This window comes from Osmerus mordax, chromosome 25 (assembly GCF_038355195.1).
Source record: "Osmerus mordax isolate fOsmMor3 chromosome 25, fOsmMor3.pri, whole genome shotgun sequence".
NCBI classification, from domain to species: domain Eukaryota; kingdom Metazoa; phylum Chordata; class Actinopteri; order Osmeriformes; family Osmeridae; genus Osmerus; species Osmerus mordax.
Genome location: NC_090074.1, coordinates 331,070 through 353,848, shown reverse-complemented (window position 1 = coordinate 353,848; position 22,779 = coordinate 331,070). Strand labels below are relative to the sequence as shown.

Below are 22,779 nucleotides of genomic sequence, written 5' to 3'. Positions count from 1 at the left end.
TCTCTTCTATATCTTCTCTATCTTCTCTCCCTCTCTTCTCTCTCCCTCTTCTTCCTCTCTTCTCGCCTCACCTGGTCACAGCTTTCTCTCCCTCTGTTTCTTTACTTGTTAAAACATCTCCTTCCTTCATCCCTCTCCCTTCATGCTCTGTCTCATCTCCTATTTCGTCTTCTCTTGTTTTCTGCTTGCTCATCCCCTATCCCCTTATCTTGCTCTTTCATCTACCTCTCACTCGTGTAACCCCCTCCCCCCCCCCCCCCCCCCCCTCCTGGCAGGCTGCTCCAGCAGTGAGTCAGTATGATGGAGTCCGGCGTGGGCGCTGCGACGGGGAGCCCAGGTCTGCCTGGATCCACAGCAGCCACCAGCCATGACGCCTCCTTCTCCACCAAGGACGACAGGTAACCAGCAGCAGCTTGGTGCCTCTGGCTGGGGGGAGGAGGGGCAGGGGGGAGGAGGGGCAGGGGGGCAGGGGGGAGGAGGGGCTGGGGGGAGGAGGGGCATGGGGGTGGCGATGCCAGGCTCCGGCACTAGCATGTGTGGGTGTGCACACATCTGTGCTAGAATTCTGCGTGTTCAAAAAGCCCTCTGCTGCTTCTCCACACGGAGGACTGACGTGTGTGTGTGTGTGTGTGTGTGTGTGTGTGTGGGGGGGGGGGGTGTACAGACAGTGGCAAGTCTAAGTTCTCCATACTAACCTCTTCAAGGTTAGTATGGAGAATGTTATATGCTGTTGGACACAGTTATTACCAACCCTGCTGGAAGCCCACATTCAGCTTTTTAACATGAAATTGCTAGCAGAATCAGAATCAGAAAGGGATTTATTCGCCATGAAAGTTTGCACAGACAAGGAATTTGCTTTGGCAGGAAGGTGCATACAATAAACATATACCTAAAATTTAAATATGTGGACTAACTATACTAAGGGTACATAAACTAGCAGTACTAAGTGGGATAAATATAAATATATATATATATATATATAGCAGCTAGCCCTCTTCACCTTCTGATGGTTAGCATAACAGCTATCCCCTTCTCCAACTGATGGTTAGCATAGCAGCTAGCAGCTACGTCATCGACTGAAACCACATGCCAACACGCACTCCGACTCAGAACCATGTGCTCATTCTTGTGAATGGCAGTATCACCTTGCATTGCATGCACACTGCATATCTTGGCTTCTTAAAGACACACGTGCGACCACATTTCCTTTTTCATTCTGTATCACAGAAACTACCAGCACTCCCCCAGTGGGCTCTATAACCAGTGACTGCTTTACTGTGGGACCGTAGAACACATACAGCCCTCCACCTCCTCCCAGCAGCGCTGTCTGTCTCTGCCTCATGTTCAGACCAGCCCAGAGCAGGAGACTTGATGACGTATGTGTGTGTGTGTGTTGGATGGGGTGTGTAGTGACCGTGTAGATATGTGTGTTGAGGTGGGTGTGTAGCGACTTTGTAGATGTGCCTGTTTCTGCATGTGCGGGTAGAATATTTCCTCGATTCCAAGGACGGAAGCTTGCTGAAAATGTGTGTGTATTTCTGTAAAACCATTCTCAAGGAATTGTCCCCTTTTTGCAGCTGAAATACAGTCCACAGTCTCTCGTCTCCTCCCTCTCTCTTCCTCTCCTCTCCTCCCCTCTATCCTCCCCTCTCCTTTCCTACCCTCTCCCTTTCTCTGTATTGAAGTTGTCCCAAATCCTCCATGTGCAGGGGTTGCCATGGCAGCAGCAGCTTAGCATACATTAGATATTAGTCCAGCATTACAACAGAGAGAAGAGGGTCTGAATAGAGGGAGAGGAGTGCTGGTGTGTTGCTGCTGTGTGGAGCTGCCAGGCTGCTGAGGAGGGAAGGTGGCTGCTGTGTGGAGCTGCTTCTGGTAACAGAGAACCCTGGTCCTGTCAGCATAGAACCCTGGTCCTGTCAGCATAGAACCCTGGTCCTGTCAGCGTAGAACCCTGGTCCTGTCAGCGTAGAACCCTGGTCCTGTCAGCGTAGAACCCTGGTCCTCTCAGCGTAGAACCCTGGTCCTCTCAGCGTAGAACCCAGGTCCTGTCAGCGTAGAACCCTGGTCCTGTCTGGAACCTGTGTTCAAGCTATGTAGCGTGCTCTGCAACTGAACAGCCTTTAAAAGAATAAAGTAAAAGATGAGTGTACTGGTCAAAACAGGGCTACAAATATATCCACAACTCCTCATGTCTCTCTACTGGCCTCTTACACTCAGTTGTTGCCTCTCTCCCTCCTATCTCCCTCTCTCTCTTTCTGTCTCCCTCCCTGTCTCCCTCCTCTCTCTCTCTTTCTGTCTCCCTCCCTGTCTCCCTCCTCTCTCCCTCTCTCTCTTTCTGTCTCCCTCCCTGTCTCCCTCCTCTCTCTCTTTCTGTCTCCCTCCCTGTCTCCCTCCTCTCTCCCTCTCTCTCTTTCTCTCTCCCTCCCTCCCTGTCTCTCTCCTCTCTCTCTGTTGTTCTATCTCTTTCTCTCCCTTCCTGTTGATGAGAGGAAATGCAAACAACCCTTACACAAACCTTCATCTCTGCTGACAGTTTGAGGTCAGCCATGTATAGATCCCTTATGAGGTGTGTGTCCTATCCGTGCGTTGGTGGGCATATCTAGAGGTGTGTGTGTGTTGGTGGGAATCCTGCACACACACACACACACACTCTCCCAGAACCCCACACACACACACACACTCTCCCAGAACCCCCCCCACACACACACACTCTCCCAGAACCCCACACACACACACACTCTCCCAGAACCCCCCACACACACACTCTCCCAGAACCCCACACACACACTCTCCCAGAACCCCACACACACACACACACTCTCCCAGAACCCCCCACACACACTCTCCCAGAACCCCCCACACACACACACTCTCCCAGAACCCCCCACACACACACTCTCCCAGAACCCCACACACACACACACTCTCCCAGAACCCCCCACACACACACACTCTCCCAGAACCCCACACACACACACACTCTCCCAGAACCCCCCACACACACACACTGGCCATTGTGCTTCTGGGTTAGGGTTACGCTAGTGTCTGCATCATCAACACTGGGTTAGGGTTACGCTAGTGTCTGCATCATCAACACTGGGTTTAAAAGCTTTTACAATGTTTTATTTACTTGGAAAATAAGTTTAGATTTACAGAATTGAATTGGAAATGTAGTAAATGAGCTCGGACATGTTCCAGGTGTGTAAGTGTTTGTCCCTCCCTGCTGTGCAGCGGTCTGAGAGCCTCGGAGGCGGAGGGTCTCGAGCTGCCCCGCAGCGTGCACCCCCGAGAGAGACCTGACTGGGAGGAGACCATCAGCGCCATGGTGATGCACACACACCATATACACACCCACATACATTGATCCTCTCATAAATATTTTCTGTATACTCTGTGTATGTGTATATTTATATATAAATATATACTGTATGCATCTACTCTTATTGATCATTTCTGTATCTAGCCCAGTGCATTTTGGATAGGTTTCAGCTGGATTTTAAAGAATGAGGCTGTCTCCATGGTAACGCCCCCAGTCTGGTTTGTAAACACGCAGGGCTGGGTGCTGACTGAGTCTCCTGCTCTGTGCTGACCAACCCTGTGTGTGTGGTGTGTGCATGGTGTGTGTGTGTATGGTGTGTGTGTGTATGGTGTGTGTGTGTGTGTGTGTATGGTGTGTGTGTGTATGGTGTGTATGGTGTGTGTGTGTGTGTATGGTGTGTGTATGGTGTGTGTGTGTGTGTGTATGGTGTGTGTGTGTGTATGGTGTGTGTGGTGTGTGTGTGTGTGTGTGTATGTTGTGGTGTGTGTGTGTGTGTGCAGGCACGCAGTGCTGAGGTCCCAGAGTTGAGGACTGAGCATGCTCTGTGCTCCTTCAGCAGCACGGCCAGCATGAAGGTCAAGAACATCAAGAAGTAAGTCTGGAGGCCCCGCCCCCTCTGAAGGCCCCGCCCCCTCTGAAGGCCCCGCCCCCTCTGGAGGCCCCTCTCTCTCTCTCAGCTCCTCTGTCTTACACATTGACCTCTCTCTCTCATTTCTCGATTTCTCTCTCTCTCAATTCAATTCAGTCATGCTTTACTGGCATGAATGAGTGAGCATTATTACCATATAAGAGAGCCTCTCCTCTCGTATAACCAGGCTGTTGGTTGTGTGTTCCAGGCTGTCCTTCACTAAGGGACACTTCCCCCAGCTGGCAGAGTGTGCACACTTCCACTATGAGAATGTGGACTTTGGCTCCATCCAGGTGAGTGACTGACATGATCCTGCTGATGTTGTTGGGCCCAGAGACTGGACACACACACACAGCCATCTTTGGCTAACATACAGTGGCTGCTGCACTGCTACCACCTTATTCAATTACTATTTTATTCAGTCGAAGTTCAAAATGTATTTTTTATGGGGGAATTGTCTTCTGCATAGCATGGTCATGATGTATCGGGCTCTGACACATCTTGAGAGACACTTCAAACTTGGTGTTGTAGTTCCTCTAGAATCCAGTAGAGGGCAGCAGTATGTCACAAGTTCACCATGATTCTGAAGTGCAGAATTTCTCACCCTGCTCCAATGATCACTAGCCTTGGATGTAGGTATGTAGTGACTCATAACATAGTTTTTAAAATCAATGACTACTTTCCATATGGTGAGTTATGGTTTGTCCTGGTGGCTGTGTGTCAGTCCTTGTAATTCTGCTCTCTGGGGCCCCCTGCCTGGCTGCAGAGGGGGGGGTTGTGAGTGTGTATTACAGTCATGTCAAGCAGTGTCCTTTCCACAGTGAGAAATCTTAAAGGGGTTCTTGTTGTCATAACTCAGCTACAGCAGGATATTACTGCTGCCAACGCAATGCAAACCTGTTCTCTCTAACATCCTCCATCTAACCTGTTCTCTCTAACATCCTCCATCTAACCTGTTCTCTCTAACATCCTCCATCTAAGCTGTTCTCTCTAACATCCTCCATCTAACCTGTTCTCTCTAACATCCTCCATCTAAGCTGTTCTCTCTAACATCCTCCATCTAAGCTGTTCTCTCTAACATCCTCCATCTAACCTGTTCTCTCTAACATCCTCCATCTAAGCTGTTCTCTCTAACATCCTCCATCTCCCTCCTGCTCCTCCTACACGCCAACTCTTCCTGTGTTTGTATCTGTCTGGTCCATGTCTCTGTGTCTCTGCTTGAGGCTGACAGGGATGAAGAGTCTCATTGTAGCAGCTGGAAACACACAGCCTATTCTCTACCACTGAGTCACGGTGAAAGGGCTCTGGAGTACATGGGTACTAGGGTGTAGGTTGGTGATGCCATGTTAGCCAGAGCAGTGTGATTGATGGAGTGTGTGATGAGGGGAGGGCTATGGCGACTGACCTGATAGTAGCTATCAATCTTCCTGTTACTGTTCAGACTGGTATCACACATTCTTTCCAAGGCTCTCTGAGGCAGCATGGAGGCAGTCCTTGGTGAGGAGGGGGTGAGGCAGCATGGAGGCAGGACACAGCAGACTTGGTCCCTGGTGGAGATGCAGTGAGCTGTGAGGGAGCAGGAGGGTGGAGATGCAGTGAGCTGTGAGGGAGCAGGAGGGTGGAGATGCAGTGAGCTGTGAGGGAGCAGGAGGGTGGAGATGCAGTGAGCTGTAAGGGAGCAGGAGGGTGGAGATCTTCTGTTTCTTCCTGTGAACTCCTGACAGCAGCAGAGGGCTGCCCAGAAACTCTCCTCAGAGAGCAGTCTCAGAGCCCCACCAGGCCTGCTGAGACCCAGCGTCCCTCAGCCCCACCAGGCCTGCTGAGACCCAGCGTCCCTCAGCCCCACCAGGCCTGCTGAGACCCAGCGTCCCTCAGCCCCACCAGGCCTGCTGAGACCCAGCGTCCCTCAGCCCCACCAGGCCTGCTGAGACCCAGCGTCTGCTGGGGACCATCACAGGAGAGCATGAGCTCAGGGATGACCTCACACCTCACGCGCTCTGTCCCATGGATCGCTGGTGTCAGCGGATGACGTGCTGGCTTGAATCATCCCTCCTCACCAGCAGAGGACAAAGAGCTAGCCTCCGCACGCGTGCAGACTCCAGCTCTAACCCTTGCATTGTTGTTTTGGTGTCTTTTACTAAATCAGACCAGTTCAGTCCTCTCAGATAACCTCATGGTTCATTCGTTCTTCTGTGTTTCTGACGGGGTTCTTCTGATGTAGGGAGTTCACTTGACTTGTATATTTGACGCTATTGTATATTTTATTTAATTCTAATTCCACTTAGTACTGCTAGTTTATGTACCCTTAGTATAGATAGATATATTTAAATTTTAGGTCCCTATATGTTTATTGTATGCACCTTCCTGCCAAAGCAAATTCCTTGTCTGTGCAAACTTTCATGGAGAATAAATCCCATTCTGATTCTGATTGTGCAGGAACGTCTTAGGTTTTATACAACAACACACCAACAGAGTTGGTGTGTTGTTGTGGAGGTTCTGTTTCCTGTCTCCGCTGGTCGATGGTGTTGTGAGCATTGCGTTCCTTTCCTCATGTTGCCAACAGCTACTTCTGTGGCTGCTGCTATTCTAGTGGACCTGGATCTGAGCTGGAAACATCTATGTTAGTGGCTGATCAGTATGGGTCCAGTGTGCGCTAGCAGGCTGGGTAATCAGCTTGCTGGGGGGTGCTGGGCTAGTATTGACAGCCTGCTTCCTGCACCAGAAGAGAGGGGGTTAGGAGAGGGGGGCAGATCCATTTATGGTCCTGTGATGTAGGCCATGCTGTTGAGTGATGTAGGCCATGCTGCTGAGTGATGTCACCACACAGTGTGTGTGTTGAAGTTGAGTTTCATCCTACCTTGCACCGTGCTGTCCTCTGGTCTCTACCCTGCTGCCCTCTGGTCTCTACCATGCTGTCCTCTGGTCTCTACCCTGCTGTCCTCTGGTCTCTACCCTGCTGTCCTCTGGTCTCTACCCTGCTGTCCTCTGGTCTCTACCCTGCTGCCCTCTGGTCTCTACCCTGCTGTCCTCTGGTCTCTACCCTGCTGTCCTCTGGTCTCTACCCTGCTGCCCTCTGGTCTCTACCCTGCTGTCCTCTGGTCTCTACCCTGCTGCCCTCTGGTCTCTACCCTGCTGTCCTCTGGTCTCTACCCTGCTGTCCTCTGGTCTCTACCCTGCTGTCCTCTGGTCTCTACCCAGCTGCCCTCTGGTCTCTACCCAGCTGCCCTCTGGTCTCTACCCTGCTGTCCTCTGGTCTCTACCCTGCTGTCCTCTGGTCTCTACCCAGCTGTCCTCTGGTCTCTACCCAGCTGCCCTCTGGTCTCTACCCTGCTGTCCTCTGGTCTCTACCCTGCTGTCCTCTGGTCTCTACCCTGCTGTCCTCTGGTCTCTACCCAGCTGTCCTCTGGTCTCTACCCAGCTGTCCTCTGGTCTCTACCCTGCTGTCCTCTGGTCTCTACCCAGCTGTCCTCTGGTCTCTACCCTGCTGTCCTCTGGTCTCTACCCTGCTGTCCTCTGGTCTCTACCCTGCTGTCCTTTGTTTTTTTCACTCAAAAGTCAAATGGAGCTTAAAAGCTGCTTTGTTTAACATGGGTGCCTAGGACAGTGAATTAAACAGGAAGAAAGAGATGGGGGGGGGGGGGGGGGGTAGGACAGGAGGGGGGAAAGCTGACAGTCCTGTTGTGGGGTCCTGAGCAGGGGTTCCCTTCTTCTGCTCTCTCTCTCTCTCTCTCTCTCTCTCTCTCTCTCTCTCTCTCTCTCTCTCTCTCTCTCTGATCCCTCAGAGGGAGGGGTAACAGCTCTCACACACACACACGCTTGCTCTCACACACGCTCTCACACACGCTTGCTTTCACACACTCGCTCACACGCTCGCTCACACACCGAGCAAGAGAGAAAGAGCAAGAGCTCGCGAGGAAGCAGGGCTGACACAGGCGTCCTCCCAGATGAGTTAGTTTTAGAGGCTTGGCAGCAGATCTGGCCGGCCAGGGAGATGCAGGCTGCAGACTAGAGCTGTGTCAGGGTGGGGGTTGGTTCAGCTGAGGAGCTAAACAAAAGGACTGAAGGGGAGTTACTGGAGGTCCGGACTGCTGCGGTGAGTACTGGAGGCAGCCTCTCTTTCTCTCTCTCTCTTTCTCTTTCGGTGTCTCTCTTTCTCTCTCTGGGGTTTCTATAGATAAAATTGACTGTGTTTGCGAGAGCCTGTGTTTTCCACGAGGTTGAGAGACAGGATTGTGCTTTACTGAGGGGAATCCCTTGGGACTCCCCTTTCTCTCTCCCGCTTTCTCTCTTTACTTTCCATCTCTCGCTTCTCGCTTTTGGGAAGTCAGCAATGCCTACACTTGTGTGGTTAGCAAATTATGTGTGTAAACCTACTTGACAATTTACATTTAGTCATTTAGCAGACGCTCTTATCCAGAGCGACTTACAGTAAGTACAGGGACATTCTCCCCAAGGCAAGTAGGGTGAAGTGCCTTGCCCAAGGACATAACGTCATTTTGCACGGCGGGAATCGAACCAGTGACCTCTTGATTACTAGCCCGATTCTCTAACCGCTCAGCCACCTGACTCCCAACAATAACATTTTCAGATTCTGACCTGAGTGCTTATTGCTATAGCGAGAGAACCTTGACACGGCCAGTTGGGACATTTCACTGTATTTATATATTTGTCCGTCTCAGAATGAGTCCAGTGTCCCCATCCTGCTGGGTGACCCTCACTGTGCACTCAAGTTGAGCGCCTCTGATTGGTTAACAGTGTGTGTGTTGTTTGTGAGCCCTTTGGTGTTTTGGTGCATGTGTTTGCGCACATTTACTTGTCTTTGTGTGTGTGTGTGTGTGTGTGTGTGTGTGTGTGTGTGTGTGTGTGTGTGTGTGTGTGTGTGTGTGTGTGTGTGTGTGTGTGTGTGTGTGTGTGTGTGTGTGTGTGTGTGTGTGTGTGTGTGTGTGTGTGTGTGTGTGTGTGTGTGTGTGTGTGTGTGTGTGTGTGTGTGTGTGTGTGTGTGTGTGTGTGTGTGTGTGTGTGTGTGTGTGTGTGAGCTTATCTCTGACAAACCCAGCCTGCAGTCCTATCCTCACTAGTGGAGTTACTGTTGTTAGACTCACTGTAATGTAATCTGAGAAAGTATTTTTACTCTGTTAAAATGTCCGCTGCTTTGGGCTTGAGTTTCAATTCAGGTTAGTTTTTATTAACTCATGCGCTTAGAAAAGAACTGTTGCTATTGCAATCCTCAGAGAGACACAGAGAGAGAGACACAGAGAGAGAGACACAGAGAGAGAGACACAGAGAGAGAGACACAGAGAGAGAGAGAGACACAGAGAGGTCATGCTGTTGTACGAGAGCCCTAGACCTTCTTTGAAACAGGCACCTGATGGTAAGGGTGCTTCTGTACTATCCTGGGTTAAGGTTGTTACAGGTGAAGGTGGGGTCAGGGATCCTTTAGCTGGACTGAAACTGCTGGATCATCAATTGTCTTATAAGAGAGGGAGAACAAGAAAAACACCAACAGTGTTTCATTGTGGGAGGATCTTGTAGTGAGAGAAGGGGGGTGAGTGAGTTTTCAACCGCCTGCACAGCCATGGCAACGAGGGTTTCAGAGACATTAAACCCACGTAAGTCTGCTATTACGCTTCCCACACAACTCCACACAACGCCACACAACTCCACACAGCTCCACACAGCTCCACACAGCTCCACACAGCTCCACACAGCTCCACACAACTCCACACAACTCCACGCAGCTCCACACAACTCCACACAGCTCCACACAGCTCCACACAACTCCACACAGCTCCACACAGCTCCACGCAGCTCCACACAGCTCCACACAGCTCCACACAACTCCACACAGCTCCACACAGCTCCACGCAGCTCCACACAGCTCCACACAGCTCCTCGCAGCTCCACACAGCTCCACACAACTCCACACAGCTCCACACAACTCCACACAGCTCCACGCAGCCGCGTCTGTGGAGCAGAACAACCTGCTGTCCCTGGGACTGCTCCCATAGATACGGATCAGATGTTTAAAAACTGTAGGAGCTGAAAATGCACTCTAGGTCTATTTACAAGCCAGTGGCATATAGAAAACAGGACACTACTTATTACCCCCCTGCACACACACACACACCCCACAACCTCTCAGCAGCTGAAGTTTCTCAACTGCAGACACCTGAACTTCTCCAAACACTGCGGCCTGGCAGCATGCTGGAATCATGTTCGGCTGTTCACACACACGCTCACTATCTGAATCTCCCAGGTTTGTTGTGGACCCACGTATCAAAACCATGTCATCTTGTTGAGTTGAGATATGCAACTCATGTTCTCTCTTGGTTGATTTATTCTTTGTAGGGGCAACATCTTTTTATTTTCTTACTGTGATGAAAAGGGGAACTTGGGCAGTGTTGTCAGTCGTCCCTCTATGGCAACACTACTTCAGAGATGTTCTGAGGTCTAATGATACATGTCAAAGAAATTCAGAATGTAACCTTTTATTCTGTATAAAATGATACTGTGTTCAACATTCTTTGCGAGCAGAAAGGGGAACCTTACCAAGTGAACACTAAGCTTCACTGTTATCCTTACAGCATGCCATAAACTTGCTGACTCTGGTAAGCCTGGCAGGGCCAAACTTTGTAAGACTTCCACGCACACACACGCAAGACTTATGCAAGGGAGCCAATGAAAGAAGAGACATGTGACCTGTGGATGGACCAATGACTGGAAAACTGTTGTTTAAATGGTCTTGAAAGGAGACTGGTTGACAGAACTTTGTACGGCGATCTGCCTTGTCTACTTGCGAGCATGCAGAAAAAAATCAACTTGATTTCATCGACTGTGCAATACTTGATAAAGATTTTCTGACAATACAATATATATATATATAATCAAATCAAAATACAACTTTTACACACGATGCAAGAAATCCGATACGCTGGCTTGATGTAACTTGATGTTATATACTAGACACGCTAGTTATGGCTCTTTATTGCTGTATATTATTCAGAGTGAAAGATGAAATGTTACAGTATGCTACCGGGCAAGGGTAACCAGTCATGTGCCGCCGGCGGGGATAGCTAGCTAGCAGAACAAAGTGCTAATGCTTTAACTAGCTAGAAGAACAAAGTTCTAATGCTCTAGCTAGCTAGTGCAGAACAAAGTTCTAATGCTCTAGCTAGCACAGAACAAAGTTCTAATGTTTTAGCTAGCGCAGAACAAAGTTCTAATGCTCTAGCTAGCTAGAAGAACTAAGTTATAATGCTCTAGCTAGCTAGCACAGAACAAAGTTCTAATGTTCTAGCTAGCTAGAAGAACAAAGTTTTAATGCTCTCACTCTCTCTGCCCCACAGCTGTCTCTTGCGGACGAACAAAGTGAAGCGACGAGGAATGGCTACGAGTGGCAGGAACTGGTGTACCTGGTCCAGATCTGCTGCCAGGTACAGTCCCCTGGGTTATCCCCCTCCTGCACCCCCTGCCCCCAGACACACTGCCCCCTCATCGTTATGTATACCATCACTAGACTAAACACCGTTTTATAACTTATTGGGTGCTGGGAGCATATTTAGTTAGTTCCAGGGAGCGCACCTAGGATACAGTGAGTCATCTCTTCCTGTTGTGGGTTTCTGCTCTACCCTGAGCCCTGGGGTGTCAGGCAGGATGTTAAATGTTACTAAAACAACTCATCACTGTCTTGTTGGTTGATAGGCTTGTGTACTTTCTGAAGTAGTGATTAAACACAGTAAGTAATACAAACTTCTGAGTGTAAAAGTGTAGCATTTCTCAGAGAGCTGTAGTGGTCTAGCTCTAGTCTGATGACACACTTGATTCTGGTTTTGCACATTCTTCCTCTGGATCATATTCCATTTCCACGACCTTGGCAAGACTTGTGGTTTCGTCCCTGGAAATTCCAACTCAACTCTCCTCTCGCTCTCTCTCTCGCTCTCTCTGTCTCTGGCTGATCATCCGTAAGGGGATTTAAACCCACCTGCACTGTTCCATAAAAGAAGTTGGATACGAGCCCGGTTCTTTAGAAGGAGCGAAAGAGACACATTGAAAAGGCTGGTGTAGGAGAGGGTTAGGGTTAGAGGTGTAGGGTCCAGGGAGATCAGCCCACGATGGTAGATGGTAAGGGTTGGAGGTGTAGGGTCCAGGGCGATCAGCCCACGATGATAGAGGGTTAGGGTTAGAGGTGTTGGGTCCAGGGAGATCAGCCCACGATGGTAGATCTCTCTGTCTCCAGCGGCTGTGCTGGGATCATCAGCCAGCTGTCTGTGTCCCCTGGTCTCTCCAGAGCCCCAGTCAGAGGGCTTCTCTAACCCCCTCACCCCTCCTCTCCCTCCCCCATGCTGTGGCTGAGAGAGGCCTGGGAGTGCTTCTGTGGAGATGGAAACAAGATTAACTACATTTGCATGGAAATATGGAGAAATCATTTTGTGTGGTGAAGTGTTGGTTCCAAGTGCAACGTTTCTTTTGGTTAGCCATTTTACTGTTCCAACCAGTACAAGTCACATTAGACCATATCTGTATTATTTTTATGCCATTGAAGTACTTTGCAGACCTGCCAACCTGTGTGTGTTTGGGTACTGTGCTATCCCTGTCTCAGACCCACACACGTTCCACTGATGTCAACCACTCCAGATGTGGTTGTGATGTCTGTTTGCAACTAGCAGACACCACTGTAGAGTGAGACATTCATGGAACTCTTCAAGCCTTCATATAGTCATTTAGTCTGTGTAAAGAACACCCAGGCCAGGGTGTTGAAGGGCTGGTCCTCCCCGTGTCTGCAGGGCCGCAGCTGGATGGTGAAGCGCAGCTATGAGGATTTCCGCGTCCTGGACAAGCACCTGCACCTCTGCATCTACGACCGGCGCTTCTCTCTGCTGCCTGAGCTGCCCCGAGGAGACAGCCTGCGAGACCGCACTGAGGTTAGTCTGACCCCAACCCTGACTTCCTGTGTGGGTGTGATCCCACTTCCTTTGTGGGTGTGATCTCACTTCCTCTGTGGGTGTGATCTCACTTCCTCTGTGGGTGTGATCTCACTTCCTCTGTGGGTGTGTTCCAATACAGGCCGTGTGCCAGATGCTGATGGCCTACCTGTCCCGCCTGTCAGCCATCGCCGACAACAAGATCAACTGTGGGCCCGTCCTCACCTGGATGGAGGTGAGAGCTGGGGGAGAGCTGGGGGAGGGGGGGAGAGCTGGGGGAGGGGGGGAGAGCAGGGGAGAGCGGGGGGAGCGGGGGAGAGCTGGGGGAGGGGGGGAGAGCGGGGGGAGAACGGGGGAGAGCTGGGGGGGAGAGCGGGGGAGGGGGGGTCGAACACACTTCTTGTCCCACCTTGACTCTTACAGCAGAAGAGGAGAAGACTAACACAGTTCCTGCTTATCTCAGGAACAGTGAACTGTAGTTAAAGGTGACATGACATGAAAACTTCACTTTAGGAGGTTATTTAACATTAATATGAGTTCCCCTAGCCTGCCTTTGGTCCCCCAGTGGCTAGAATTTTCGATAGGTGTAAACCAAGCCCTGGGTGTTCTTCTCCACCTTTGAGAAAATGAAGGCTCAATTGCTCTGTTTGAAAATCTCCTCTTTGTGACGTCACAAGGAGTAAGGTTACCTCCGCTCTCTCTGCTTTGCCCACCCAGAGAATCTGGCCCGCCCATAAGAAACTGAGCTACGACCGTGCAAGTGTTTTTATCCTCGAGAGACATCATGGCTTGCAAACGAACGAAGCATTACATTTGCTCAGTTTGGATGTACAAAGGAAAACAAAAATCTTTTTACAGTTCCTTCATCTGAGCCTCTGATGACCCAGTGTCTTAATTTTATTTTCTCTGGATATGCGCCTACACAACTTCTGTTGTAGGCGCATTTGTTTTGTATGTCTGCGCCAAACACTTCAGCCACGACTGTTTCTTCAATTGAGCTAATACAAAACTGGCCTTGCTGAAATTAAATTCTGGATCAGTACTAACTCTCCTTTGTCTAGCTACTAACCTCGGACAAGTAAGTTAACTAACGCTATATCATTTTGTAGCTTTACTGTATATGGTTACCTAGCTTGGTACCCTTTGTGGCTGTAACATTAGCTCTGCAGCTAACAGCTGAGTTACTGTCGCTAATGGAAAGGTAGATAGCATCAAGTATGTGTGTGAATACACATGCTGTAACGTGAGTGTTGTACACTTATTTGTTATTTGGATAACCGTTCTGCTGTTGGTGTTATGGCGCGCGCGATATCCGCCTTTCCCCTCATTGAAATGACTGAGTGTGTACCTATGCAAACCAGGGTTATCAGATGAGAATGGGCAAATTCGAGGCATCTTTCAGCAACGGGGCTACAGCCATTGCGATACATCCATTGTAAACATTGGCGCATGGTGCCGCCCCTCCGCTCCTCATTAGCATTTAAAGCTACAGACACCAAAACAGCGCGTTCTGAGGAAAGCTCCTTGTGGGACTGCTAGTATTGGCTGTAATTCTGTACCAAGGCTGAATTTCGGGAAAGAGACTTCTGATACAGTATTAGGGGACCACTAAAGCCTATATAAAAGCATCCAAAAACAGCATGTCATGTCACCTTTAAAGTGAAAAATGTTGCTTGGTCTGATGAGTCCTGGTTTCTACTGTTTCACACTGATGGAAGGACCGTGCGTGTGTGTGTGTGTGTGTGTGTGTGCTCCAGGTGGAAAACAAGGGGAACCACCTACTGGTCCATGAGGAGTCGTCCATCAATGTCCCTGCCATTGCTGCAGCCCACGTCATCAAACGCTACAACGCCCAGGCAGCTGACGAGCTCTCCTTTGAGGTGACCCTGACCCCACACCTGACCCTAACCGGACGCTAGGGGCACAGTGCCCAGCTCACCTGCCTCAGACACCTGCTGGATCAGAGCACCCTGTGTTGACAGTGGGACTCATCCTCAATGGAATCATGGGACGGTCATAACCCGTATTTCATAATAATGGACTCCTGTCCTCTCCTCCTATCCTCTCCCTCCTCCTATCCTCTCCCTCTCTCCTCCTGTCCTCTCCCTCTCTCCTCCTGTCCTCTCCCTCTCTCCTCCTGTCCTCTCCCTCTCTCCTCCTGTCCTCTCCTCCTGTCCTCACCCTCTCTCCTCCTGTCCTCTCTCCTCCTGTCCTCTCTCCTCCTGTCCTCTCTCCTCCTGTCCTCTCCCCCTCTCCTCTTGTCCTCTCCCCCTCTCCTCCTTTCCTCTCTCCTCCTGTCCTCTCCCTCTCTCCTCCTGTCCTTTCCCTCTCTCCTCCTGTCCTCTCTCCTCCTGTCCTCTCCTCCTGTCCTCTCCCTCTCTCCTCCTGTCCTCTCCCCCTCTCCTCCTGTCCTCTCCCTCTCTCCTCCTGTCCTCTCCCCCTCTCCTCCTGTCCTCACCCTCTCTCCTCTTGTCCTCTCTCCTCCTGTCCTCTCCCTCTCTCCTCCTATCCTCTCCCTCTCTCCTCCTGTCCTCTCCCTCTCTCCTCCTGTCCTCTCCCCCTCTCCTCCTGTCCTCACCCTCTCTCCTCCTGTCCTCTTCTCCTCCTGTCCTCTTCTCCCCCTCTCCTCCTGTCCTCTCCCCCTCTCCTCCTGTCCTCTCTCCTCCTGCCCTCTCCCTCTCTCCTCCTGTCCTCTCCCTCTCTCCTCCTGTCCTCTCTCCTCCTGTCCTCTCCCTCTCTCCTCCTGTCCCTCTCCCTCTCCTCCTGTCCTCTCTCCTCCTGTCCTCTCCCTCTCTCCTCCTCTCCCTCTCTCCTCCTGTCCTCTCTCCAGGTTGGGGACATTGTTTCTGTGATTGACATGCCCCCCAAGGAGGACACCACCTGGTGGAGAGGCAAGCACGGCTTCCAGGTTGGAGGCACAAACATGCACACACACACACACACATGCGCACACACACACATGCACACACACACACACATGCACACACACACACATGCGCACACACACATGCACACACATACACATGCGCACACACACACGTGCGCACACGTGCGCACACATACAGATACTGGTTTATTAAAACAGCGTTATGTTGAGTGACTGCTAGCATGGTTATGGTCAGCTTCTGTCACACTGTTGGCTGATGGAACAGAGAGGCCCTAACTCCTCTGACATCACAGATGTTCAGAAACACATCTTCATTTAACCAGCAGACATGCTGTAAATAACATACCTTCACAAGCACATGCATGCCAACAACAATGTGATGCCAAGTGGCATGCTGTGGTCAAAGTACACTTGAACTGTTTTCAGGGTGCATGCCAACCTTTTCCAGCATGCGTGCCCAGGACCTGTGAAGCTGCTATCGGTGAACAGGAAGTCTCTCAGATCTGCTCTGTTAGTAGTCTTACAGGACTCTAAGACTTCTGGTGTTAGTAGTCTTACAGGACTCTAATACTTCAGTAGATGAAAGCTGTTTATTTTTCAATTTACCACCTCCCTCCCTCCCCCAGGTTGGTTTCTTCCCCAGTGAGTGTGTTGAGCTGATAAACGACAAGGTGCCGCAGTCCGTCACCAACTCTGTGCCAAAGCCAGGTAAGTTAACTCAAACACAACCACATTCACCCTGCTGTTTCTAAAAGGTCATTTTATAAGTTGGTTGAACAACTAAGGTTGCTTTTTGTTCAGTAAATATCTAACTCATAGCTTATTTACATATTGTGGGCTACCTTATCAAATGACTTGAACTGTGGATCACTCCAACACCTGAGGCGGGACAGTTGGTTGACCTCAGTCGCCCCAGCTCATGTTGGCATGATGCCTAAAGATAATCCTACCCAAACAAGTATTCTGTAGTTTACTGTACATCCAAACAGTCGTCAGCACACTTGCATGGATGTCAGACACACTGGTCGGTTCATGCAGCTACAGTGCTGCAGGGTCATGGTGAGTGTGTGGTCGTCATGGTGAGCGTGTGGTCGTCATGGTGAGCGTGTGGTCTCTCTCCTGGTACCTGCTGAGGTTCCACTCCACAAGGACCTCAGACCAGCGGCGTGATGGTGTCTTGTGTATTCTGAGCCTAGTGTTTGATGTGATGTACACCTGCTAGTCACCACGTCAGGTCTGTGTACAGCTGGTGTGTGAACATGTTTAATGCTGTTCCTCTCCCTGCCCCAGTCTCCCCCTGCTCCGACCTGAGGCCCACCTCCTGGAGTCTGTTTCCACCCTGTACGTGCTGCTACACACCACCTCCTTCCATCCCATCCGTCCATCACACACACACACACACACACACTCTGTCATACAGAACACACACTCTGTCATACAGAACACACACTCTGTCATACAGAACACACACACTGTCATACAGAACACACACACTGTCATACAGAACACACACACTGCCATACAGAACACACTGTCATACATAACACACACACTGTCATACAGAACACACACTATCATACAGAACACACACTCTGTCATAGAGAACACACACTCTGTCATACAGAACACACACTCTGTCATACAGAACCCACACACTCCTTTATACTTGCATCTTCACCTGTTGTTTATTGAATACCTTCAACAATTGGAAAAAAAATGTAATTTGTGAACACACGTTTGCAGGACAATCTCCAACACATACATGCTGCTTGCTCCTCCCAGTGTTCTCTGACTGAAATGTTGTCTACCTTTTCCCCTGGGTCCCTACCCCTCCACCCCTGCTTCTCCACCCCTGCTTCTCCACCCCTGCTTCTCCACCCCTGCCTCTCCACCCCTCCACCCCTGCTTCTCCACCCCTCCACCCCTGCTTCTCCACCCCTCCACCCCTGCTTCTCCACCCCTCCACCCCTGCTTTTCCACCCTGGCTCATCCTCCATCCTGGCTCATCCTCCACCCTGGCTCATCCTCCACCCTGGCTCATCCTCCATCCTGGCTCATCCTCCATCCTGGCTCAACCTCCATCCTGGCTCATCCTCCACCCTGGCTCATCCTCCACCCTGCATGCAGATCTGGAGATGGAGAGTATAAAGCAGGACAGTTTGTGGGTTGACCCAGTGACCCCCTGCGGGCTGAACTCAGGTAGCTCTGTCTGTGGGTCTATGTGACCTCCCTCTCCTGTCGGTCATGTGACCTCCTTCTCCTCTCGGTCATGTGACCTCCCTCTCCTGTCTGTCATGTGACCTCCCTGTCCTGTCGGTCATGTGACCTCCCTCTCCTGTCCCCCAGACCCCACCCCCAGCAGCCCTCTCACCTGGTGGTCCACAGGATGTTCCTCTCCCTGCCCTAACCCTCTCACCTGGTGGTCCACAGGATGTTCCTCTCCCTGCCCTAACCCTCTCACCTGGTGGTACACAGGATGTTCCTCCCTGCCCTAACCCTCTCACCTGGTGGTACACAGGATGTTCCTCTCCCTGCCCTAACCCTCTCACCTGGTGGTCCACAGGATGTTCCTCTCCCTGCCCTAACCCTCTCACCTGGTGGCACACAGGATGTTCCTCCCTGCCCTAACCCTCTCACCTGGTGGTACACAGGATGTTCCTCTCCCTGCCCTAACCCTCTCACCTGGTGGTACACAGGTTGTTCCTCTCCCTGCCCTAACCCTCTCACCTGGTGGTACACAGGATGTTCCTCTCCCTGCCCTAACCCTCTCACCTGGTGGTACACAGGATGTTCCTCTCCCTGCCCTAACCCTCTCACCTGGTGGTACACAGGATGTTCCTCTCCCTGCCCTAACCCTCTCACCTTGTGGTACACAGGTTGTTCCTCTCCCTGCCCTAACCCTCTCACCTGGTGGTACACAGGATGTTCCTCTCCCTGCCCTAACCCTCTCACCTGGTGGTCCACAGGATGTTCCTCTCCCTGCCCTAACCCTCTCACCTGGTGGTACACAGGATGTTCCTCCCTGCCCTAACCCTCTCACCTGGTGGTACACAGGATGTTCCTCTCCCTGCCCTAACCCTCTCACCTGGTGGTACACAGGATGTTCCTCTCCCTGCCCTAACCCTCTCACCTGGTGGTACACAGGATGTTCCTCTCCCTGCCCTAACCCTCTCACCTGGTGGTCCACAGGATGTTCCTCTCCCTGTGTACTAATCTAGCCATAGGCCCTAACCCTGTTTACTAATCTAGCTGTAGGCCCTAACCCTGTTTACTAATCTAGCTGTAGGCCCTAACCCTGTTTACTAATCTAGCTGTAGGCCCTAACCCTGTTTACTAATCTAGCTGTAGGCCCTAACCCTGTTTACTAATCTAGCTGTAGGCCCTAACCCTGTTTACTAATCTAGCTGTAGGCCCTAACCCTGTTTACTAATCTAGCTGTAGGCCCTAACCCTGTTTACTAATCTAGCTGTAGGCCCTAACCCTGTTTACTAATCTAGCTGTAGGCCCTAACCCTGTTTACTAATCTAGCTGTAGGCCCTAACCCTGTTTACTAATCTAGCTGTAGGCCCTAACCCTGTTTACTAATCTAGCTGTAGGCCCTAACCCTGTTTACTAATCTAGCTGTAGGCCCTAACCCTGTTTACTAATCTAGCTGTAGGCCCTAACCCTGTTTACTAATCTAGCTGTAGGCCCTAACCCTGTTTACTAATCTAGCTGTAGGCCCTAACCCTGTTTACTAATCTAGCTGTAGGCCCTAACCCTGTTTACTAATCTAGCTGTAGGCCCTAACCCTAACCCTAATCTAGCTGTAGGCCCTAAGTAGCTAGCCTGATGAAGCTAACTGTCCTTGTTGTGTTCTCTGAATAACCCATACTGAAGCCCCTAACCCTAACCCATACTGAAGCCCCTAACCCATACTGAAGCCCCTAACCCTAACCCATACTGAAGCCCCTAACCCTAACCCATACTGAAGCCCCTAACCCATACTGAAGCCCCTAACCCTAACCCATACTGAAGCCCCTAACCCTAACCCATACTGAAGCCCCTAACCCTAACCCATACTGAAGCCCCTAACCCTAACCCATACTGAAGCCCCTAACCCATACTGAAGCCCCTAACCCATACTGAAGCCCCTAACCCTAACCCATACTGAAGCCCCTAACCCTAACCCATACTGAAGCCCCTAACCCTAACCCATACTGAAGCCCCTAACCCTAACCCATACTGAAGCCCCTAACCCTAACCCATACTGAAGCCCCTAACCCTAACCCATACTGAAGCCCCTAACCCTAACCCATACTGAAGCCCCTAACCCATACTGAAGCCCCTAACCCTAACCCATACTGAAGCCCCTAACCCTAACCCATACTGAAGCCCCTAAGTCACTGACTGTGTCAGGAGACAGGAAGTGACAGGCAGCTGTGAGCCCCAGTGGGCCAAGAGAGCTGTTCTCTGAATAACCCATACTGAAGCCCCTAAGTCACTGACTGTGTCAGTGAATTGTTTTATAGTTAAAATGGGAATGTACTGTTGAGGTTATACACAGGTAGAATGGTAGCTTCCTACAGTAACTACAGGAAGTGATCACCGTGGAGACGTCAACACCTGAATGATCTGTTGTTCCTATGTTTACTTCTCAACATGTATGCAAATGAGTTGAGGGAAGAACAAGGGTACCTGGCTGTTTGAATGCCTGATCCAGCACCAGCTGGGATATATTCGGTAGGACTAGAAAGGTGTGTGTGTGTTCAGTGTGTGTGTGTGTGTGGGGGGGGGGGGGGGGGTGGAGGGGTGTGGTAGATCATTCCAGTTTGATTTATTCTGTCCTTTTCATTCGATGGGCCGTAAAACAATCCTTTGAGCACCCAGCTTTGTCCTGAAATAGTGAGAGCCACTCCATGGAGACTGAACCAGGCTGTTCCAACTGGAAACCCTGGTCTCTCAGCCGGCTTCCCCGCATGCTCAACATCTCTAAGGGAGTGCAGTTTCGACTGGGCCAGATGGGAAACCTAGTGTGAACCATGCAGTATCCATATAACTGGGACAAACTACTGCTTGATAGAACTGGTGCAGACAGGTTTGTATCAATGTTTTTGCGCCTGTTCTGCTGCACAAACAGAGGGTCAGTGTGACCAGACCAGCAGGTGCTGGTTCAGAGGAGCTGGCTCCCCTCTCCCCCACTTCCTCCCTCAGCCCAGGTCAGCTTCCTGTCGGGAGACAGGAAGTGACAGGCAGCTGTGAGCCCCAGTGGGCCAAGAGAGCTGTTCTCTGAACCTGAGGAGATGGAGAGGAAGGAGGAGAAGATGCGCTCTGCTGTAAACCTGCTCTACAGAGACCAGACCAGATCTCTACACAGGAGTGGAAGTGTTACAAACCACACCTAGTAAACTTTCATTATGGATAAGGGTCCTCTGGTCCCTATTATGACACAATGCCACAGTGTATGGACACAAATAGCTGAAAAGACACCTTTGCATCTGTTACCATTATACTGCTTGATGGTAGTTAAATACTTTTTACAGCTAATTTGAGATGGTTGTGCACAAGTATCAGATTATGTTTAGGCCTCAGTCATAGCATATGTTTTGTCCGATAACAATTTAATCTCTCAGACACGCAGACTATGGATATTGATTTTTTAAACAAACACCATTCCAGCTGTCATTATCACTATACAATTCAAATAAGCTCTGATCTTTTCAATCACGACCGAAATGTTTAATCCAGTATGAAAGGAAATAGCGGTCGTATAACATCGATTTTCACACATTTCCAAACGAATGCGGTTGGATTGTAAACTGATACGGGCGAGGGGCCGGCCGGCAGCTGTAGGGAAATGAGACGTTTTCTCTCGGAGTGGTTGAGCCGAGCACCAGACTGAGAGGCGCTCTCACGTGTTACTGTTCCAACCCATGAGGTTTATAGTTTTATCTGTTACGTGAAGATGAACGGTGTTGCTTTCAGTTTTTACGAGTTGCCGTTTTTCTTGCGAACATATCGAACGAAATGTCGTTAATTAACTTCGGATTTACAGTTTATATTTCGATCAAAGTCCTGCCGCGTGTCCAACGGAGGTAAGAATGTGTTTATTCGCAGTTAAAGTATTTCCCCACACGTACTCATTATTGTCCGAAGTAGAAAGTGTAGAATGCTCACGTTTATTTTGTCAAGAGATGGCATATGTTATCCGAACTGGATCCTTACAGTAAGTCGGATTGTATTCAAATCTAGAATGTATTGACATATCCCGGGGTTTATTCAGAGCGGCTGAGATGGGGCAGCTGTGTGTGTTTGTGTTGCTGGTGGGAGGGGTAGGGGCTACAGTCATTTTGTGGCACTCTTTAATTATATGTTGCCAAATGTAGGGCTGGTTATAGTTTATAGCTGAAAGGGTTACCTGTCTGAACCATGTTCGGGAGCTGTTAATAATTTACAGGTTTTAATAGTCTTACTCATAGCCCATTTTCACCTGGAGGCTGGATTTGAAGGATTTGTGGTTGTTTGAGGACAAGTTGTTTGAGTCAGGTGGCTGAGCGGTGAGGGAATCGGGCTAGTAATCCGAAGGTTGCCAGTTCGATTCCCGGTCAAGCCCACTGACGTTGTGTCCTTGGGCAAGGCCCTTCACCCTACTTGCCTTGGGGGAATGTCCCTGTACTTACTGTAAGTCGCTCTGGATAAGAGCGTCTGCTAAATGACTAAATGTAAATGTAAGCCAACATGTTTTTCAACAGAACTGATGGCCTCTTTACGTTCACCCGCTTTGTAACTTAGGAAATACTTGAACAATAAATGTTTTGCTGTTGCCTGGACACAGATGAGTAAAGACTTTTAAGATCTCCAGATTCTGACGCCAGCATGTTGCATATTACAGTTGTTGGTGTTATTCTCAGATGGGTGTTCCCTCTGAGGCCTAGATAGCCATCCAACCAGCAGAGCTATACCAGCCAGCCAGCAGAGCTATACCAGCCAGCCAGCAGAGCTATACCAGCCAGCCAGCAGAGCTAAACCAGCCAGACAGCAG

General features: G+C 50.2%; 1 protein-coding gene across 1 annotated transcript in view; it reads left to right on the top strand.

Moving 5' to 3' along the window:
* The first annotated feature begins 297 nt into the window (after window positions 1-297).
* Window positions 298-22,779, top strand: part of arhgap32b (Rho GTPase activating protein 32b) — a 35,934-nt gene continuing 13,452 nt past the window's right edge. The window contains exons 1-12 of the mRNA XM_067229269.1: window positions 298-398; window positions 3,202-3,328; window positions 3,823-3,914; window positions 4,159-4,243; window positions 11,297-11,383; window positions 12,734-12,871; window positions 13,014-13,106; window positions 14,629-14,751; window positions 15,702-15,779; window positions 16,385-16,466; window positions 17,049-17,099; window positions 17,886-17,957. Of these exons, the coding sequence (XP_067085370.1) occupies window positions 298-398; window positions 3,202-3,328; window positions 3,823-3,914; window positions 4,159-4,243; window positions 11,297-11,383; window positions 12,734-12,871; window positions 13,014-13,106; window positions 14,629-14,751; window positions 15,702-15,779; window positions 16,385-16,466; window positions 17,049-17,099; window positions 17,886-17,957 (1,129 nt within the window). The remainder of the gene's footprint in view (window positions 399-3,201; window positions 3,329-3,822; window positions 3,915-4,158; window positions 4,244-11,296; window positions 11,384-12,733; window positions 12,872-13,013; window positions 13,107-14,628; window positions 14,752-15,701; window positions 15,780-16,384; window positions 16,467-17,048; window positions 17,100-17,885; window positions 17,958-22,779) is intronic.